Source organism: Pituophis catenifer, unplaced genomic scaffold, assembly GCF_029215685.1.
Source record: "Pituophis catenifer annectens isolate HBS135680 unplaced genomic scaffold, rPitCat1.0.hap2 SCAF_7, whole genome shotgun sequence".
In the NCBI taxonomy this organism is placed as follows: Eukaryota; Metazoa; Chordata; class Lepidosauria; order Squamata; family Colubridae; genus Pituophis; species Pituophis catenifer.
In genome coordinates this window covers 68,314,399-68,331,145 of record NW_027256887.1, presented here as the reverse complement: position 1 = coordinate 68,331,145, position 16,747 = coordinate 68,314,399, and the positions used below count along the sequence as shown (strand labels likewise).

General features: G+C 38.2%; 1 protein-coding gene across 5 annotated transcripts; it reads right to left on the bottom strand.

Annotated features, from left to right (window-relative positions):
• Positions 1-1,721: 1,721 nt before the first annotated feature.
• Positions 1,722-13,932, bottom strand: NFYB (nuclear transcription factor Y subunit beta). Of its 5 annotated transcripts, none has more exons than XM_070946721.1 (7): positions 13,840-13,932; positions 9,624-9,717; positions 8,294-8,424; positions 6,705-6,902; positions 5,760-5,841; positions 2,800-2,879; positions 1,722-2,637 (listed from the first exon to the last, which is right to left on the bottom strand). In XM_070946721.1, exons 2-7 carry the CDS (start codon positions 9,715-9,717, stop codon positions 2,605-2,607), a joined length of 618 nt encoding a protein of 205 aa, XP_070802822.1. In that variant the 5' UTR covers positions 13,840-13,932; the 3' UTR covers positions 1,722-2,604. The 5 variants fall into 5 exon arrangements, with proteins under 5 accessions (XP_070802822.1, XP_070802818.1, XP_070802820.1 ...); XM_070946717.1 differs by lacking the exon at positions 13,840-13,932 and adding an exon at positions 13,061-13,258; XM_070946719.1 differs by lacking the exon at positions 13,840-13,932 and adding an exon at positions 12,795-12,975.
• Positions 13,933-16,747: the final 2,815 nt, after the last annotated feature.

Genomic DNA, 16,747 nt, shown 5'->3' with positions numbered 1-16,747 from the left:
CAACTTTCAATAGTAATAATTATATTTAGAAATAAACGTTTCACATATTCACATTGCAGAGTGGAGTTTAGTGTTCTAAGAAGCTAAATCCTGCAATATGTTATTTTGGCTTTAGTGCAGGGGAAAACAAGGTGAGCTGTGTGGGGTTGATTTTTAAGTATAATAAAACTTTATGATTATCTCAACTCAACCTGAATCATGTGAACAAATCTAATTAAGCTGTGGATAGAGATGTAGAATGTTAAAATACACCTCAAGTTTAATATGTTAGATTTGCTTCATTTCTTAAACAGATTTAATACCACAAGTTCAGTATTTATAATAGGATTGATATTAATACTATAATCCGGATAGTTACATTTATCACAAAGCCCATGTTTAACTATAGAACCAATAAAACGCTGAACAGATTTCCCCCCCTTCTAGGAATTCAAGGGAGCATATTTTTTTCTCTCTTTATCACCTTGTGAAATAAGTTGAGCTGAAAGTAACTGGCTCAAAGTAATAAAGTGATCCTTTGTGGCTGCAAGTGGATTTGCATCTCCACTGTCTTAGTAAGTGCACTGCAAATTCATATATGCAAGCTTGTTTATCAAATGTTTGGTAGCTTCATAAATGTGTCTCTTTACTGGATTGCTAGCTTTATTAAAAGGTAATTATTCACATTTTTCCCAAATCACTTAATCAGTTTGATTTCACATGAGGTGAATCATAAGTTAATTCTGATTATAACATTTGATAACCAATATCAAATAAATTAACTTTCTAGAAAATTAATTTGGTAATTTGCATTCCAAGTTTCCAACAGCTTTTCAGATTCTCCCACATTTAATTGTTTTTAGTGCACCATATCTACAGCTTTCCAAAAACAAAAATGTGTATTAATTTCTCTTAACCTGTTGCAACTAATGAGAGAGATGCTTTATTGGTGCTATTTTTTTAAATAAATCATCTTGGATGATAATATCCCAAATGTGCTTTTTCAGGAGGAAACTGGACTTTCATGTTTTTTCTTTGAAGATGTTTCGTTTCTCATCCAAGGAGCTTCTTCAGCTCTGACAGTGGGGAATGGAAGGATTTATATTCCTTGCAGGATTTATAATCCTTCCATTTCTCATTAACCTGTCAGAGCTGAAGAAGCTAAATGTCTTCAAAGAAAAAACAAGAAAGTCCAGTTGCCTCCTGAAAAAACACCTTTGGGACAACCATGACCTGGATGACTGAGAATCTCTTTGTGAGCAAAAATTATGTGAGGTTTCTGTTTTTCCAATGTTAAATGCTACTGGAATATGTTAATTCGATGTGTTAGATTTAGAGGATTTTTGCCATCATGATTTAAAATAGAGACCAGTTCACACGGAGGGATGAGCATCAAATTTTCACATTTTTCTTTTCATGGTTTAGAATTCAGCCCTTTTTTGTTGTCCAATTTTGTCCAGGACAAAGCTTTGCTGATCAACCATTTTATTTTCAAGTTCTCAGTGGCATTTGTTCACTTATCATCATTCTACAAATCACAATATTTTTAGGTATCTTAAAATTTATTGCAGCAACAGGAAACAGCCAAATAGATGCTCAAACCTTCCACTTACATCCCTGGAAATACATGCCCCTCTTAACTTCCACAGTAATTAAGATCCAAGTTCCCACGCATCATGACTATGAAGATGTTAAAGAGGTAATCTGACAAAGTATCAAACAGAATCTGGCTTCTTTCAAAAGAAATCATAAATTAAAAGCAATTTATTTCAAAAGTAGCAAGATGAATATCCCTAGTTCAATGATCAACCAAAAAATCCCTTTTACTACATACTTCTAATTGTTGCAAAACAGGGACTGCACTACCAGATACAGTTAACACTGATACTGGGTACCAGACAATCCACAGAACTAATTCTGCATACAAGACAACAGTTCATGACAAACCCACCTTCATTCTTTTACAGCTTGTGCAAAATAGTTCCCAGGGACCATGACCCAAGGTTATAATGCTAGGATCCAAAGATTGGTTACTTCTAGATTCCCATTATTTAAAGTATTATATTAAAAGTACTGGGAGCACTTATTTTGAACTGTGGGCATTTGAGGAATTTCAAGTTAAATATTAATAAATATTTAATTCAACTCATGCAAGACAGATACAAAACAAAAGGTCATCTCAATTTTTATAATAAAGGCAACTTGCATTCAAAATGAACTGTACCCTTATGTTTTATTCAAAGGGTAAACGTGAATTAAACCCAGCTGTTTACTTGAATTACAAAAGTAACATGATTCAATATGAAAATAAGAAACTGTCTACAAATCTCTTGACAGTAGTAAATTGCAATATACAATGCATATAGGAGTTATACAGAGCAACAAACTCTTGTACAAAACAAAAAAAATATTTTAATACCTTTAAAATCCAATTTCTTTTAAAATCACTCCTGAAAAAAGGTTTGAATCAGAGTTCACATCTCAGTTAGTCAAGCCTCAGGAAGCTACATTACAACTATTGAATATACAAAGTGACATTTCTTTCTTCGCTAGCCAATTCAAATTCAAGTTCTCTTTTCTTTAGCATTCCTTGTTCATATTTCTTACTTGTCTAAAGCCTTCAAGTCATGAGAACTGAATTTGCTGAACACCAGGAATCTAGAGAATAGAAAACAAATACACATTAATTTCCAAAGTCAATCCAGAAACTCATTTGTTTGTGAGATCTATTGTAGTGATCTTAGCAATAACACACTTTTTCATTGTACTGATGGAAATATTTTAAAAAGTTAAGGAGTGGGGAGGAAGGAAATGCAGTACCTGTTGATAGGACGTTGTATAAACCATGACATTTTGTTGTTGGCCATCTGTAGTTATCAAACCTGCTGGCAACTGGTTAGCTAAGTGAGAAAAATAGCATTGTTAGAAGATTTCTGCTCATGTAGAATTAAATACCAAATCTAAGTTAAGTATCTACCATTAGACAGTGTCAAATCTGATCTCTTTCACTAATATGTACTGGAACTGCAACCTGATAGTACCAGATGAATGTTAGACCTTCCTAACAAGAAACTGAGAGTTCCACTATGAACTAATTTGGAAGATAAAAATACACAGTAGTATGAATAAAAACATTAAATAATATATTAACTGTCTCATCTTACAGTTGGAAGACAGATTGATTCTTTATAGTGCATTTTAATATTTTCAGTTTTTTAAAACACGACTGTTTTGAAGTACATCATCGTACTTTAACGGAAACATGTGCTCAAAGATTCTCTATCCTCTTTTATAATTGTTTGTCTATGTCTGGCAAATATTTTTTGAATAACACACACACACACACACACAAAACAGAACAAAACAAAACAAATATGCCTGATCAGTCAACAGGGCAAGTTCCATCAAATGCAACAACCTTGTCAAATTACATGCAATGTTTCTGACAAAACAGCCTGGTTTCAAAGATATACGTCTACTAACTTCAGTCATCAAGTTTCACATACTTGCTGCTCCATGTTCTATCTTCCACCAATCTACTCCCAAAGTTTCTCTGAGCATTTTAAAATTCTAATAAAATACAGGTAGTCCTCCACTTACAATTGAGCCCAAAATTTATGTTGCTAAGTGAGGCATTTGCTAAGTGAATTTTGCCCCCATTTTATGACCTTTCTTGCCATATTTGTTAAGTGAATCACTGCAGTTGTTAAGCTAGTAACACAGTTGTAAAGTGCATCTGGCTTCCCTATTGACTTTGCTTGTCAGGAGCAAAAGGTGATCACATGATCCCAGGACACTACAACCATCATAAATGAGTCAATTGTCAAGCATCTGAATTTTGATCACATGACCATTGAGATGCCACAATAATTGTGTGAAAAATGGTCATAAATCACTTTTTTCAGTGCTGTTGTTAACTCTGAATGTTCACTAAACGGACTATTGTAAGTTGAGGACTACTGGAGAGAGAGGAACACCATGATTAAAAATTAGACACTTTTTTTTTATAGTGTTTATATAAAGGTCTCTCTGCCTTACTTTCAAACATTCTTCCTCTCATTCAGGAGGATCATCTAACCTTCAGATGAACTTTTTGGGCAATAGGAAGAGAGGAAGTAAGCTTCTATCAGCAATGCCTACACATGCTTTGATCTGCATTCAAACAATCCTCTAATCAGTATAGGGATTTTTTTAATTCAGTCAATACTTGGAATATAATTCAGTGAAGAAAACAACTGTGCAGTTAATGCAGTTCCGTTGTGATAAAGTTTTATCAGAGAATTCCTCCTTTCCTGCCCGATTAGATTTTCTACCAGAACTATGTACAATTAATAATTATCTTCAGCCACTCAAAAGTATCTGTATTCTACTGGAAAAAATGCAGAGTACAAAATGAGTGGAAGATATCTAATTAAAAGCTCAATGAACTCTATGCAAAAGAGAGAGACAGCTGTTATCAAAATGCAAAGAATGCTATTAAAAAATGCTTTACAATGGGATCTTTCTTGTGAGACATCAGAACTCTGCATAGTTTAAATATAACCCATAATGAAAGAAAAATTTGTTTTCTACAGAAACTTTTATTAAAACAATTCTGTCTTACAATAAGAATGCAGTTAGTTTTAGGTAAATTACACCACTGTTACCATCTATCAAGTTTCAGGTAAACAACTGTGTATTTTAAACCGAGTATTTCAAATTAATTTTCAATTTAATTTTACATAGTTGTATTGTTTCATTATCTTTTCTTCATTATAATCAGCATGAGATTCTCTGGACAGGACATAACTATTTCAAATAAATAACAATGCTGACTTGAGATCAAAGACTACTATTTGTCAATGAGGGATATTTGAAAAAATAACATTGTTTCTATATGCTTCAGTAAACAATCCAACAGCAGCAGAAGAATTGCTTTGTCTCTGTGTTTTCATTAAGGAATAAATCTTCATGCATCAAAATTTATGTTATACTATCTCACATGTAATTTTCAATGGAAATTCTCCTCATTGGTAAATCATTTATAGTGATGGCAACAAGTGAAGTACATCAATATGAAATCTTGCTCAAAAATTGTAAATCACTCAATATAATTCCTTGTTCATTTCGTTTCAATCTTGTTTTCAAGGATTCATGAACAAGCTAAGGTAACACTTGGCTTGTGTCCATTTGTTCAGTGAACTGTTCAAGATTACAGTGGTGCTGAAAAAAATGGATGTATAACCAATCCTCAAAGTTCTGGCCACTGCAGCATCCCTGCAGTCACTTGATCACACTCGACTGCCTGGCTCACACTTATAACATTGCAGGGAGCCACGGTCATGTGATTGCCATTTGCAACCTTCCCTGCCAGCTTCCCACAAGCAAAGTCAATGTGAAAGTTGGCAGGGAAGGACACTGATGGGTCCAGCCCCCTGGCCACCCTGGACTCATGTGCAGCCTGCGCTGGATCGCCCCCTCTACCCATGCTACTTACCTGGGACTCCTGCCACTTTTTGCTTAATGATCTGGAACTTGGAATTATTATGGCAACTGGAAATGATAGCAACTGGATTGCTATCACTAAGTGATGAGGTCACATGACTGTGCTTTGCCCAGTCCCTAACCCACGGACTACCTACATATAGCATCAATATTTTGTGGGCTGCATTTACTTTGCCATTAAACTGTCACATAAATACTGGCTATAGTTCAATACAATTAACAAGCCTATTTAATTGTAAGTATTAAGCAACAATTACCACATCTGCCCCAGTCAGTATTAGAAATACAGTACTTACTAAATGCTTCCTCTGTGAGCTCCTCACTAAGGCCGTCTGCTGTGGTAACTGTTCCACCAATGCCTTTTTCTCCCTTCATTGCCTTGAAAAACAGTAATGGTTTATATATAATACATGCATTTTCTGCAATTCACAATACAATCGAATAAGTTTGAAATCTCTCTTTCTCTCTTATGCAAAAGACTTTTCCTAATAGGAGCCTGTTGATTTTGCCTCATCACTGATCATATTAAATATTCATCTAGTAGGTTTTCTGGACAAGCTTCTTGGACAAAATGGCAAATTAGGCAGATGTTTTGAGGAATTTTCCCATACTACTGCCAGCTCAGTCTGTCTTAACCAGAGGCTGATGTGAGGTTCTGTCTTCCAACTTGCTATGAATAGCTATTTATAGAGAGAAACTGCAACAATAAGCACCATTCCTTATTATGGGATACATATGTATCAACTCTGCTCCACTCTGTTCATTCTTATCATTATGGTAAACAAAGTACAAATAAAACAGATGTGAAGTAAGGCCACAAAACCTCCTCCGCAATAAAACAGTGCAAATAAGAGGGGGAAGAGAAGAAAGGATGTGCTGTGTCACCATTTATATATTTTAGTTTGATTTCTTGGAGATTCTCATCCATTTTCTTCTCAGAACCTAACATGTTAAATTAGGTTCTGTTTTGCACTAACTGCAAATGTTGATTAACCCACATTGTTAAAGCAACAAATTGGTAAATACAAGCTGCTTTTTTAGTCTAGTCCGTGTGATACGAACAATAGGAATATTTTTTCTACTATAAATATATACACTTGTATAGTAAAGAAAAAATACTGCAGTACAGGTAAAAAGTGATCTTTTCCAATAGGAACACATACAAATTACCCAGCTATCTTTACTTCCAATACAAATACATTTAAGCATACAATGAAACAGTTGCAAATAGAATTACAAACCTCTCTAAACTTCTGAAGATACAACTTCAAAGGTTCAACATAGCTATCAAACCCCAGAGTAGACATAGCAAAGAGAATATCTTCTCCATTTATTGTCTTCCGTTTCTCTTGATGACACCTCTCACTTGCTTCTGATGTAATAAAACTGATGAATTCACTGACACACTCCTGCACACATTCCTTTGCATCTTTAGCAATCTAAAATATACACAATGTACATTAACGTATTTTTAAACTATCATTTTCCAAAAAGATAAAAATTATAATAACCCTCTCCAAAACATAATAAAAATATATAAAAGGCATAATAATGGAGCATGTCTAAAATATAAAAACAAGGCAGGCAGATACAGGGAAGTAATGTTCTTTCAGACATTTAAGCCCAAAAATATTTTGATCTTTAAAGATCAAATGAGGCATTCATATGGACTGGGAATCAAACCAGCAACCCATTCAGCTTCTCCAGGATCAATGTAACATAATCAAGTCTGCCTGAACCTGTTAGAAATTTACACATCTTCCATAATAGCTGACATTTTCCATTATCAGAGATAATGGTCAACTAACCTTATGTAAGGATAGTTAAAGCTGGTAAAGACTCCTCCCGTTAATAAAATTAGTGCGGTCCCAAACAATGCATTTAGATCAAGAACAACCAAATGACACATGTTCTGTTCAAGAGGAAAATAGGGTATGTAACAGATTCCTGGACACAGGAAATTTATATCAAGGCATCTATTCTACTGGAGTTTTGCTTTGGTTTGCTGATTCTCATCCATGTTGTTACTAGATCCAAGTACTAGTGACATCTTACTTGATTTAACCAGTGTCCCATCTGATTCAGATGACAAGCAGATCAGAGCTGAATATTAAAATATTGATATCTTTGTGCCAAATTTCCCAGTTGTACGTCTTAACAGAAGTACCATGTACTCTAACAGAAATGTTGCAGAACCATTTTTAGAAGCTCACCCTGCCCCATGAATGGACATTGATGCCTAATCAAAGAGCCAATCTAGCTAGTTATCAATCCCTATTATATTAAAAGCCATTAATGTTTAAAATAATATAATAAATAAAGCATATTCCCCAGCTTAATCTCAATTAATTCTTAAGTATACTAAGAAAACTAACAAAACATGCATTTTATACAGAGAATTGGAAAGTGGAAAATATTTTTAAGAGCAAAACACTTCCAAAATAAGCAAAGTAATCCATTTGCAAAGCAACCATATTGAAAATGGTTGAAACTCAAAACACTTTGCGTGCCATTAAATGAAAAATAAATGTTATTTTATTGAAGGAATGCTTCTGAGAATTATTAATTATTGCCATTTTTTTTTCTCAATATGAAAAATTACCTGGCAATTTCCTTTTAAGAGAATGAAACTGTCCCAGAATTTAAAACTTATTTTCCCTCACAAGAGAAAAATGCAAACTTCTATCCTGGACAAGATGGAATTATAACTAACCACAAGATATGACACTTTTGCCTGTTAACAGAGACTGATAACTCAGCAATACCAGATCCAAAATCCTTAATCTGGATTTGAAATATGGAATACTATCAAATATTTTACATATATTACCTTTCCTGTCTGAGGTATAGCATTCTTCATTATCCTTGCCACATTTGCAATAGGAAGATATATATCTTGTTCTCTAAAACTCTCTTTGGAACCATTTGTATCTTCATGATCATTCATGCTGTCCTCAGTATCTAAGAAAACACATTAATTACATAATCAGGAATGTTAATCAATGCACTGATACCCAACTGAAAAACCTACACTTACACTTTGTTATAGGTAGTCCTTGAGTTACAACAATAATGAAGCCTGCTCATCAAGGTTGTAACTCTTTTTTTTTATTTATTTAAAAAGTTTTTTTATTTTATAAACAAACAAACAATACATAATCAATCATTCAATATATCTTCTGAATACATCTTTTAAGTCTTCTTTTTACTCCTCCAATATTACTCCTCCAATATTTATCATATTTATCATATCTTAATAATGTCATTTCCTTTATTATAACATTTCCCCCACTTTACTTACTTCCCTATTAATACCTTAATCTATCTTTTAATTTTATTAAAAATTAGACAACCATTTTATCCCCACACAACCTTCAACCCCCACCCCCCAAGCCACTCGGTCTTGGAGGGGTTGAGTCTGAGCCTGTTTCTACCCATCCAGACCCGTACCGCCTCCAGGCACTTAGACATCACCGAAAGGGTATCCCTGGGTTGGTCACATGATGGAGAGTGGTAGCCATCAGAACTTCAAATCTGGATTGTATGTACCTCCAGGAAGGTGCATTGTAACTTTGAATGTTTGCTAAGCTACTGGTCATAAGTCAAGGGCTACCTGGATTCTTCTTTAAGTGCTTTAAAGAAACTACTAGTTTTTCTTTCATATTTTTACACAACATTTCAGCATTTTAAGAAAGAAAAGATCATGCCACTAGCCTAATACAACCAGCAATATTAAGCCTGAGGCATAATTTATATCAAAGATGGGATGCTCAGCTTATGAGCAAGATGTCATTCTTAGAATAGAATAGAATAGAATAGAATAGAATAGAATAGAATAGAATAGAATAGAATAGAATAGAATAGAATAGAATAGAATAGAATAGAATAGAATTCTTGGCCAAGTGTGATTGGACACCCAAGGAATTTGTCTTAGGTGTATATGCTCTCAGTGTACTAATTTTATGCAGTGTTTGGCCTTCCTTCAAAAGTTCTTTACATTTTAATTTAGACACTAAAACAAATCATTTATATCTTCCCTGTCAGCCTCCTGTACAGGAAGAAAGAAAAAGGCATTTCAAACAGAACGGGATACCAAGAAAGGAGAGAATGGGCAATTCTAACTGTTGAAGAATCAAGATTCTGTTCAACATATTACTTACCATCATGAGGCTGGATCACATAGTGACTACCACCAATATAATCTCCAGCAATTCCCAGCTGTGAAGCATCTGTTGTAGAATTATCACCATCCATCTATAATAATAAGATAATTGTTAAACAGGACATTGACTATAGTCAATGACTATACACATTACCACCATCATGAATGGCAATATATATAATATCAATAATCTTCTATACCTGAATTTGAACTTTCAGGTATATTAAGAAAATCCCACTGCCATTTCTTATTATTCAGTTCAATTTATCTGCTAAATTGTTTTAGCACGCCGGGATACTATTATTCATGTGTAATGGTATGGCATTTCTTTTATCATCCCCAGGCAGCCAACTTTATTCTTTTGTGGGGCACTTATGCAAACTGAAGTATTTCAGAAGTTATCAAACACATATCAAATGTTAAAGACTTGCACATAAATAATTAATTATCTACTATTTCAAATAACTGAGTGTTTCTCAGTGCATTAAGTTCTGTACAATAGAGGCCATTGTTCATTAGGCAATGATAAACTCTTCACAAAACAATGTTGTTACTCTTTGTGTAAATATTTCATGCTTTGGCTCCACTTCAAGAAGCATTAACCTGAATTTCAAAGAGAATTACTGCCACTTCCATAAATAAGGATTGTAATAAAATTACATAAATTTAATAATTTTGGGGGGGAGGTTCCTTCCTTTTGAAAATTTATGTGTGTATGTATCTCAATATTATATTTGTTTTGGTCCTTTTTTGTTATTAATTGAAAAGCAACAAAATAATCTCAATTCCCCCCCCTGCCAAGGAAGCATCATCTACTGCTGTTTTACTAGGCCAATATTGGAATAAAACTAATCTAACCTGAGAAGGGGCTTTCTGCTCTGAGTAGTTCACACTTGAAGCAGACAAAGTGGATGGAAGTAGGAAGACAGCCACCCTGTGACTCAAAGGGTGCCCAGAGAGGAGTGTGAAAGAAGTGGGCTGAAAGGGATGGGCATTCAGTTAAAGAGCTGCTTTGATCACATGCCAAATTACAGCAGTCTTTCCCTTGCAAACTGAAGAGGGATACAGCACCAGACCACTGAACAAACTGCTTTGGATTGCTTGACAAGAGCCAGACATTTGTACCAGAGTAGTTCTCTGTCATTCCAGCTGGAAGAGAATGGTCAGCTCTGCACTGGTACCCCTAACATAATCCCAGGGCACATTCACCCATGTTTCTCTGCTCAGAGAATGGCTGCAAATGATCCAGCGTGTTCACCCAAGTGATTACAGTCAATAAGAGAGTGAAGACATGATCATAGCAGCAAGAGGAAGAAGACATGTCAACAAACCATGACAGATTATTGTCAGAACTGGTTCTCTAATGCAGATAATGCTTCTGGATATGTCCCCATAGACCACGTCGTCAAGTGACCTATCACAACTTTTTTCCCCTTTGCTAAACCGGGGTGTGCGTGGTCAACATGTGATGCATCCAGCTTGCGGGCTATGAGTTTGATACCCCTGACATAGACTATTTGATATCACTAGAAAAGTGGCATCCCTCTGGGATATTTTTTCCTAACATCTGTAGCTTGCAGTCCTGGGCCTTCCTAATTTCAGTCAAGTCCTGTGTAGGGTCTATTCAAGTCTTCAAGATGTGTTAAAATCAGCTATCACATCTGAAAGTGCCAAAAGAGTCCTTATCATATTTCCATCAATCTTAATTTATAATACAATTATTAAATTTCTATTATGCAATTAGGTAGGGAAAGCATTTTTACATTTTGAGAAATGTACTTTGAAAAGTTAGATGTGAGATATTACAGTTCTAATCCTACACATTGTTATCTATGGATTTCATCAAGGTCAACTAGACTTAACTTCTAAGAAAATGTATCCCGTTGTGAAGATAATCAATCTTTGATATCTTTCTTCAACTATATCATGAATTCATGTATAGAATTGCAATGTTAGATAAACTAACAAACTATCTTTTCAATAACACTAATAGTACATTAACAGTATATTAATTTATTTTATATAAATCTAAGTACATATATTTTGAGTTATTTTTAAAGACAATAATGTACATTGCTTATTAGTAACTATATTGAATATTATCACTTCGTTTTCTATGCCCTTTTAAAATTATATTTGACAAATGATGCAATTATTCCAAGTTTCATATGTTTGGAATGTTATTAATTGCAAAAGCATCTCTGTGTGTGCGTGTGTTGGAAGGTCAGTATTTTAGGGAGCAAAAAAGGAACAAGAGCCAATAAGCATATAAAGGTAGTCCTCAACTTACAATCACAATTGAGCCCAAAATTTATGTTGCTAAAACATTTGTTAAGTGAGTTTTGCCCCATTTTATAACCATTCTTGCCACAGTTGTTAAGTGGATCCCTGCAGTTGTTAAGATAGTAACACAGTTAAATTGACTTTGCTTGCCAGACGGTCACAAAAGGTAATCACATGACACTGCAACTGTCATAAATACAAGTCAATTGGCAGGCTTCTGAATTTTTATCATGTGACCATGGAAATACTGCAATGGTCATATTACTTTTTCAGTGCCATTATTAATTTTGAATTGTAACTAAATGCTATTGTAAGTCAAGGACTACCTGCATTAATCTCAAGTCTAACAAAGTACAGACAATTGGACAGATTAATTGGTATATATTTTGTCATCCAGTGAATGATTTATGCTGAAACTTTTAATAACCTCACTTGAGATCCATGACTTGCTTTTGAACCGTTATAGTCTTTGTTATTCATTTGCTTTACCAATGAGCAGAACACCAGAAAGGATCCGTATCAGACCTACGAATTTTCTAATAAATATCGATCAGTAATTCTGGGAACTAACAGGCCGTACACATTCTGCGTAGCGGATCAAACACTTTTAATACTAATAATTTCTGTCTAAATCAATTAACACAAACATAACTCAGAGAAAAAACATGCAAGGCTCCCTTATATATATATAAAAAAAAAGTCAGAGAAATCCGATGAAATATTTGCACTCTTGATAGGTTCACAAGCATTTACTCACATGGTCCCACCTTAAAATTAGGCAGGCTGGCTGGCAAAACAACAACAACAAAACCCTGATCCCACAACACCCATCTGCCGTAGTTGTGTGTACGTTTTAGACAGGGGAAAACAAAAAAAAAAGAATTACTCATAAGTGGACATCCAATTGGGTGCGTTGAATCCTTTCAGGCCGGGAGCGATAAAGGCCCTTTGACAACGAGGAAGGGTGGGTGGGTGGAGGAAGACGCACGTGGGAGACGTAACAAGACAAAACAACAGCAACGTCTGAATGCTAATAAATACGCAGAGAAAAACACGAGACCCAGCAGGAGGAAAGGAAAAAAAAAAAAAAAAAGCTTTCGGGCAATTAAAATAGCAGCCCCATGCCCCCCCCCACCCTCCACCACCACCCACCTTTTAGGGCCGCCATGCCCGGACGAATGCATCATCTGGCTGGGGGGGACTGCGGGAGCCCTTTTATGACAGCGTCCCATTTCCCCTTCTTGGAACCGCCAAAAGCGCAGAGGAGCAGCGCGACGGAGGGTCGGTCGGGGCAGGCGAGGGGGGCCCCACAAACCCCGCACCCCCTCTTCTTTTTAGGCCGAGAAGCAGACAAAGTGGGTCGGCTTAAAAATAAAGCCCAACTCCACCCGAGGAGGGAAACGGGGGGGGGGGAGAAACGGGGCGGTTGCAGCCCCCCCATGTTACGATAGTCCCCCCTCAAATAGCAAGGGGGGGGTCCTCGCCGTTGGGGGAAACCCCCCCCCACTCGGGAAGAGGGCGCGGAAAAAAAAAGGGGGGGGGGGGAAGGCGAGGACGGGTTTGCCCCGCAGGCGACCCAGGATGAGGCACCGCCGCCGCCGCCTCGCTCGGGCCTCGCTCTGCCCCCCACCCCGCTCTCCGCGTTTCCAAGGCCCGGCCGGCCGGCCGGCCGGCCGGCCAGCGCCGCCATCTCGGCTTCTCCTCCCCTCGCGGCGAGAGCAGAAGACGCGGCACAAAGAAGCGGGCCCGGCGTGGGCTCCGCTCAGCTCCGGCCGCTCGTCTTTTTTTTTTTCCCAGGCTCCCCCCCACACTTCCTGGTCCCCTCAGCGGCGGCGCGGCGGCAACGCCGGAGCCCGGGGAGGGAGACGGACATTTCATTCGAGCCTGCAGTGGAACCGGTTAGCAATCATTGGCCGGAGCCAGGCACAAACCTCCAGTGCGGCCCTGGTTGGCTCCCTCCACAAATCGGCTGTTTGGTTGGACAGAAAATGGCTGCGAAGGAACCAGTCCCAGCGCGGAGCACCGCTTCCCGAAGCCGGCCTGCCCTCCCTCCGCGCCGCCTCCTGCCCGCCCCCCTCCCGCCGCGGGAGGCTGTTCCCGCTGAAGGGTTCCCCTCCCGCCGCCTGCCTTGAGATCAGCCGCCAAAACACCGCCGGCGGCCTCTCAGGGAACGGCGTTGCCTTGACCTCGGCTCTTTATACGCCCGAAGGCAGCTGCCGTCTCTCCCCCACCACACACACCCCGTCTGTCGAACCAAGCTGAGAGGAACAACGTGGCAGTCTGTTTTTTCCAGTGGTTTTTTTTTTTTTTGGTACCCTTTTCCTTCTTTTTTTTTTTTTAAGCAAGCTAGGGACCTTTTCTCGCGGAAATACAAGAGATATTATATTCACATGACATACGAAACCATGGTTTAAGACAGAGGTCTCCAACCTTGGCAGGTTTTAAGACTTGTGGACTTCAACTCCCAGAATTCCTCAGCCAGCTTTGCTGGCTGAGGAATTCTGGGAGTTGAAGTCCACAAGTCTTAAACCTGCCAAGGTTGGAGACCCCCGGTTTAAGAATTGGCTACAGGGGTGAAATCTAGCAGGTTCTGACAGGTTCTGGAGAACCGGTAGCGGAAATTTTGAGCAGTTTGGAGAACCGATAGCGGAACTGGCAAATACTACTTCTGACTGGCTCCAGAGTGTGGAGGGAATGGAGATTTTGCAGTATTCTTCCCCTGGAGTGAGGTGGGAATGGAAATTCTGCAGTATCCTTCCCCTGCCACGCCCACCAAGCCACACCACTCCCACCAAGCCACGCCCAGAGGAACCGGTAGTAGAAAAATTTGGATTTCACCACTGATTGGCTACCTTGCAAATCCACCGCAGTAGCTGCATTCACAATATATGTTCTGCCGCAAGGAAATCAGGTGTTGGAATAGAATATAAAGTTTATTACGGTCATCGACCAGCAATAGACATACAATAATTTACATTAATCGTGAATAATAACATCCCTGTTATGAAAATACATGAAATACTTCGTGAATTAAGATGGTGTTAGAAGCGTCCCTCCCAAACCAAGTTGGAAAGAAGACAGAATCAATCGTTTGCTTGAAGCAGAGAAGTTTCTTTCCAAAAGAACAGTATAAGATGAGTTGTTTGGAGGTACAGGTAGTCCTCAAATTACGACCACAATTGAGCCCAAAATTTATGTTGTTAAGTAAGTAATTTAAGTGAGTCTTGCCCCATTTTACGACCTTGTTAAGTGAATCGCTGCAGTTATTAAACTAGTAATACAGATGTTAGGTGAATCTGGTTTCCCCATTGACTTTGTCAGAAGTTTGCAGAAGGTGGATCACATGACCCCCCTAGGACACTGCAAAACTCATAAATCAGTTGTCAAGCATCCAAATGTAAATCCAAATGTAAATCATGTGACCGTGAGGATGCTGCAACGGTCATAAGCGTGAAAAATGGTCACGAGTACCTTTTTTCAATGCCGTTGTAACTTTGAATGGTCACTAAGCGAACTGTTGTAAGTGGAGGACTACCTGTACATGTCAATCCCTCCCCCAGTTTCTTGTATAGGAACATTTTCCATTGCTCCTTGAAAGTGCCTGAATAGAGTCCATCTTGGAAAGTGCAATTAGCCTAATGGCCAAAAGGGAGCGCTCTGCTGGGCTTGTGGTTTTTGCCTTTTAAAGGCTTATGGTTTTTGGCTTTGGAAACAAAGAGCCTCATTGTTTATGAAATGGGGAAGTTTCAGATAAAGAGGAAAAGCCTCTGATAGCCTAAACACATTTTATTTGAGAAGTCTGACGCCCTTTCTTATCTTGCTAATTTCAACCTTGGTGATAAATCCTTCTAAATGTAATTCTAATAATTCGTCCTGAAATAGTTGAAAGGTTGGATGGCCCAAGAGTGAATGAATGGTGGGGGAGGCTTAGTTTCCTTCCTGCAGTGGATACAACCTATATACAGTAATTGACACCTAGGCTTTGGGATATATCCCATAAGGAAAATACAATTTTAGCTAATTTTATAGTGTAAAATAAATCCTTGGCCAGAGTTCACTAACTAACCTACAATTGCTGAGTTGAGGTAAATGGTTTTCCTCAAGCTGCGTTCACCCTGGAACTTCATGGACATGTCCCTCATGACCATCAGCAGGAGGGCAAGGAGAGGAAAGGATGTTTGCATCATGAAAAGGACATGCCTAATTTACTAGTGTCAGACACCATGATATCATTATATACTCATATTTGCACACTGTGATGCCATGTATCATCAACTGGATGTCATGATGGCTAGTTATTGGCTCTGTTGAGGTCCTAGTGATTTTCTTGGGAATGATTCTGGAGCAATTTCCCATTTCTACCTTCTGGAGTACCTGAAATACTTCTGGAGTAACAGAAAATAACAGAATAACAGAGTTGGAAGGGACCTTGAAGGTCTTCTAGTCAGTCCACAACCTTTGTGGCTTGGAGGCCTGGCTGGGGGGGAGAGGGGAACTGGGTCGTGTAAGTGGCAGGCTGGTGCATGCACGGATACACACAGCTCAACTTGTGCGAGCAGCAGGCCAACATGCACTTACGAGTGCCCGCTAGTCCGCTACTTGCGCAAGTTGAGTTGTGTGCATGCGTGTTCTGGCCAACCCCTTGCCCAGCCCAGTTCCATGGCCTGGTAGTGGGGCACTGTCCAAAGGTTGGGGACCCCTGTTCTAGTCCAACCCCCTGCTCAAGTACTTTCTAAAAGTCCATTTTCTAAACATCGATCTTGATGATCAGCTATATGATAAACCACACACACAAAAATGTGTGTTGCGACTTCATAGCACAAATCCAAATTGCGTCTA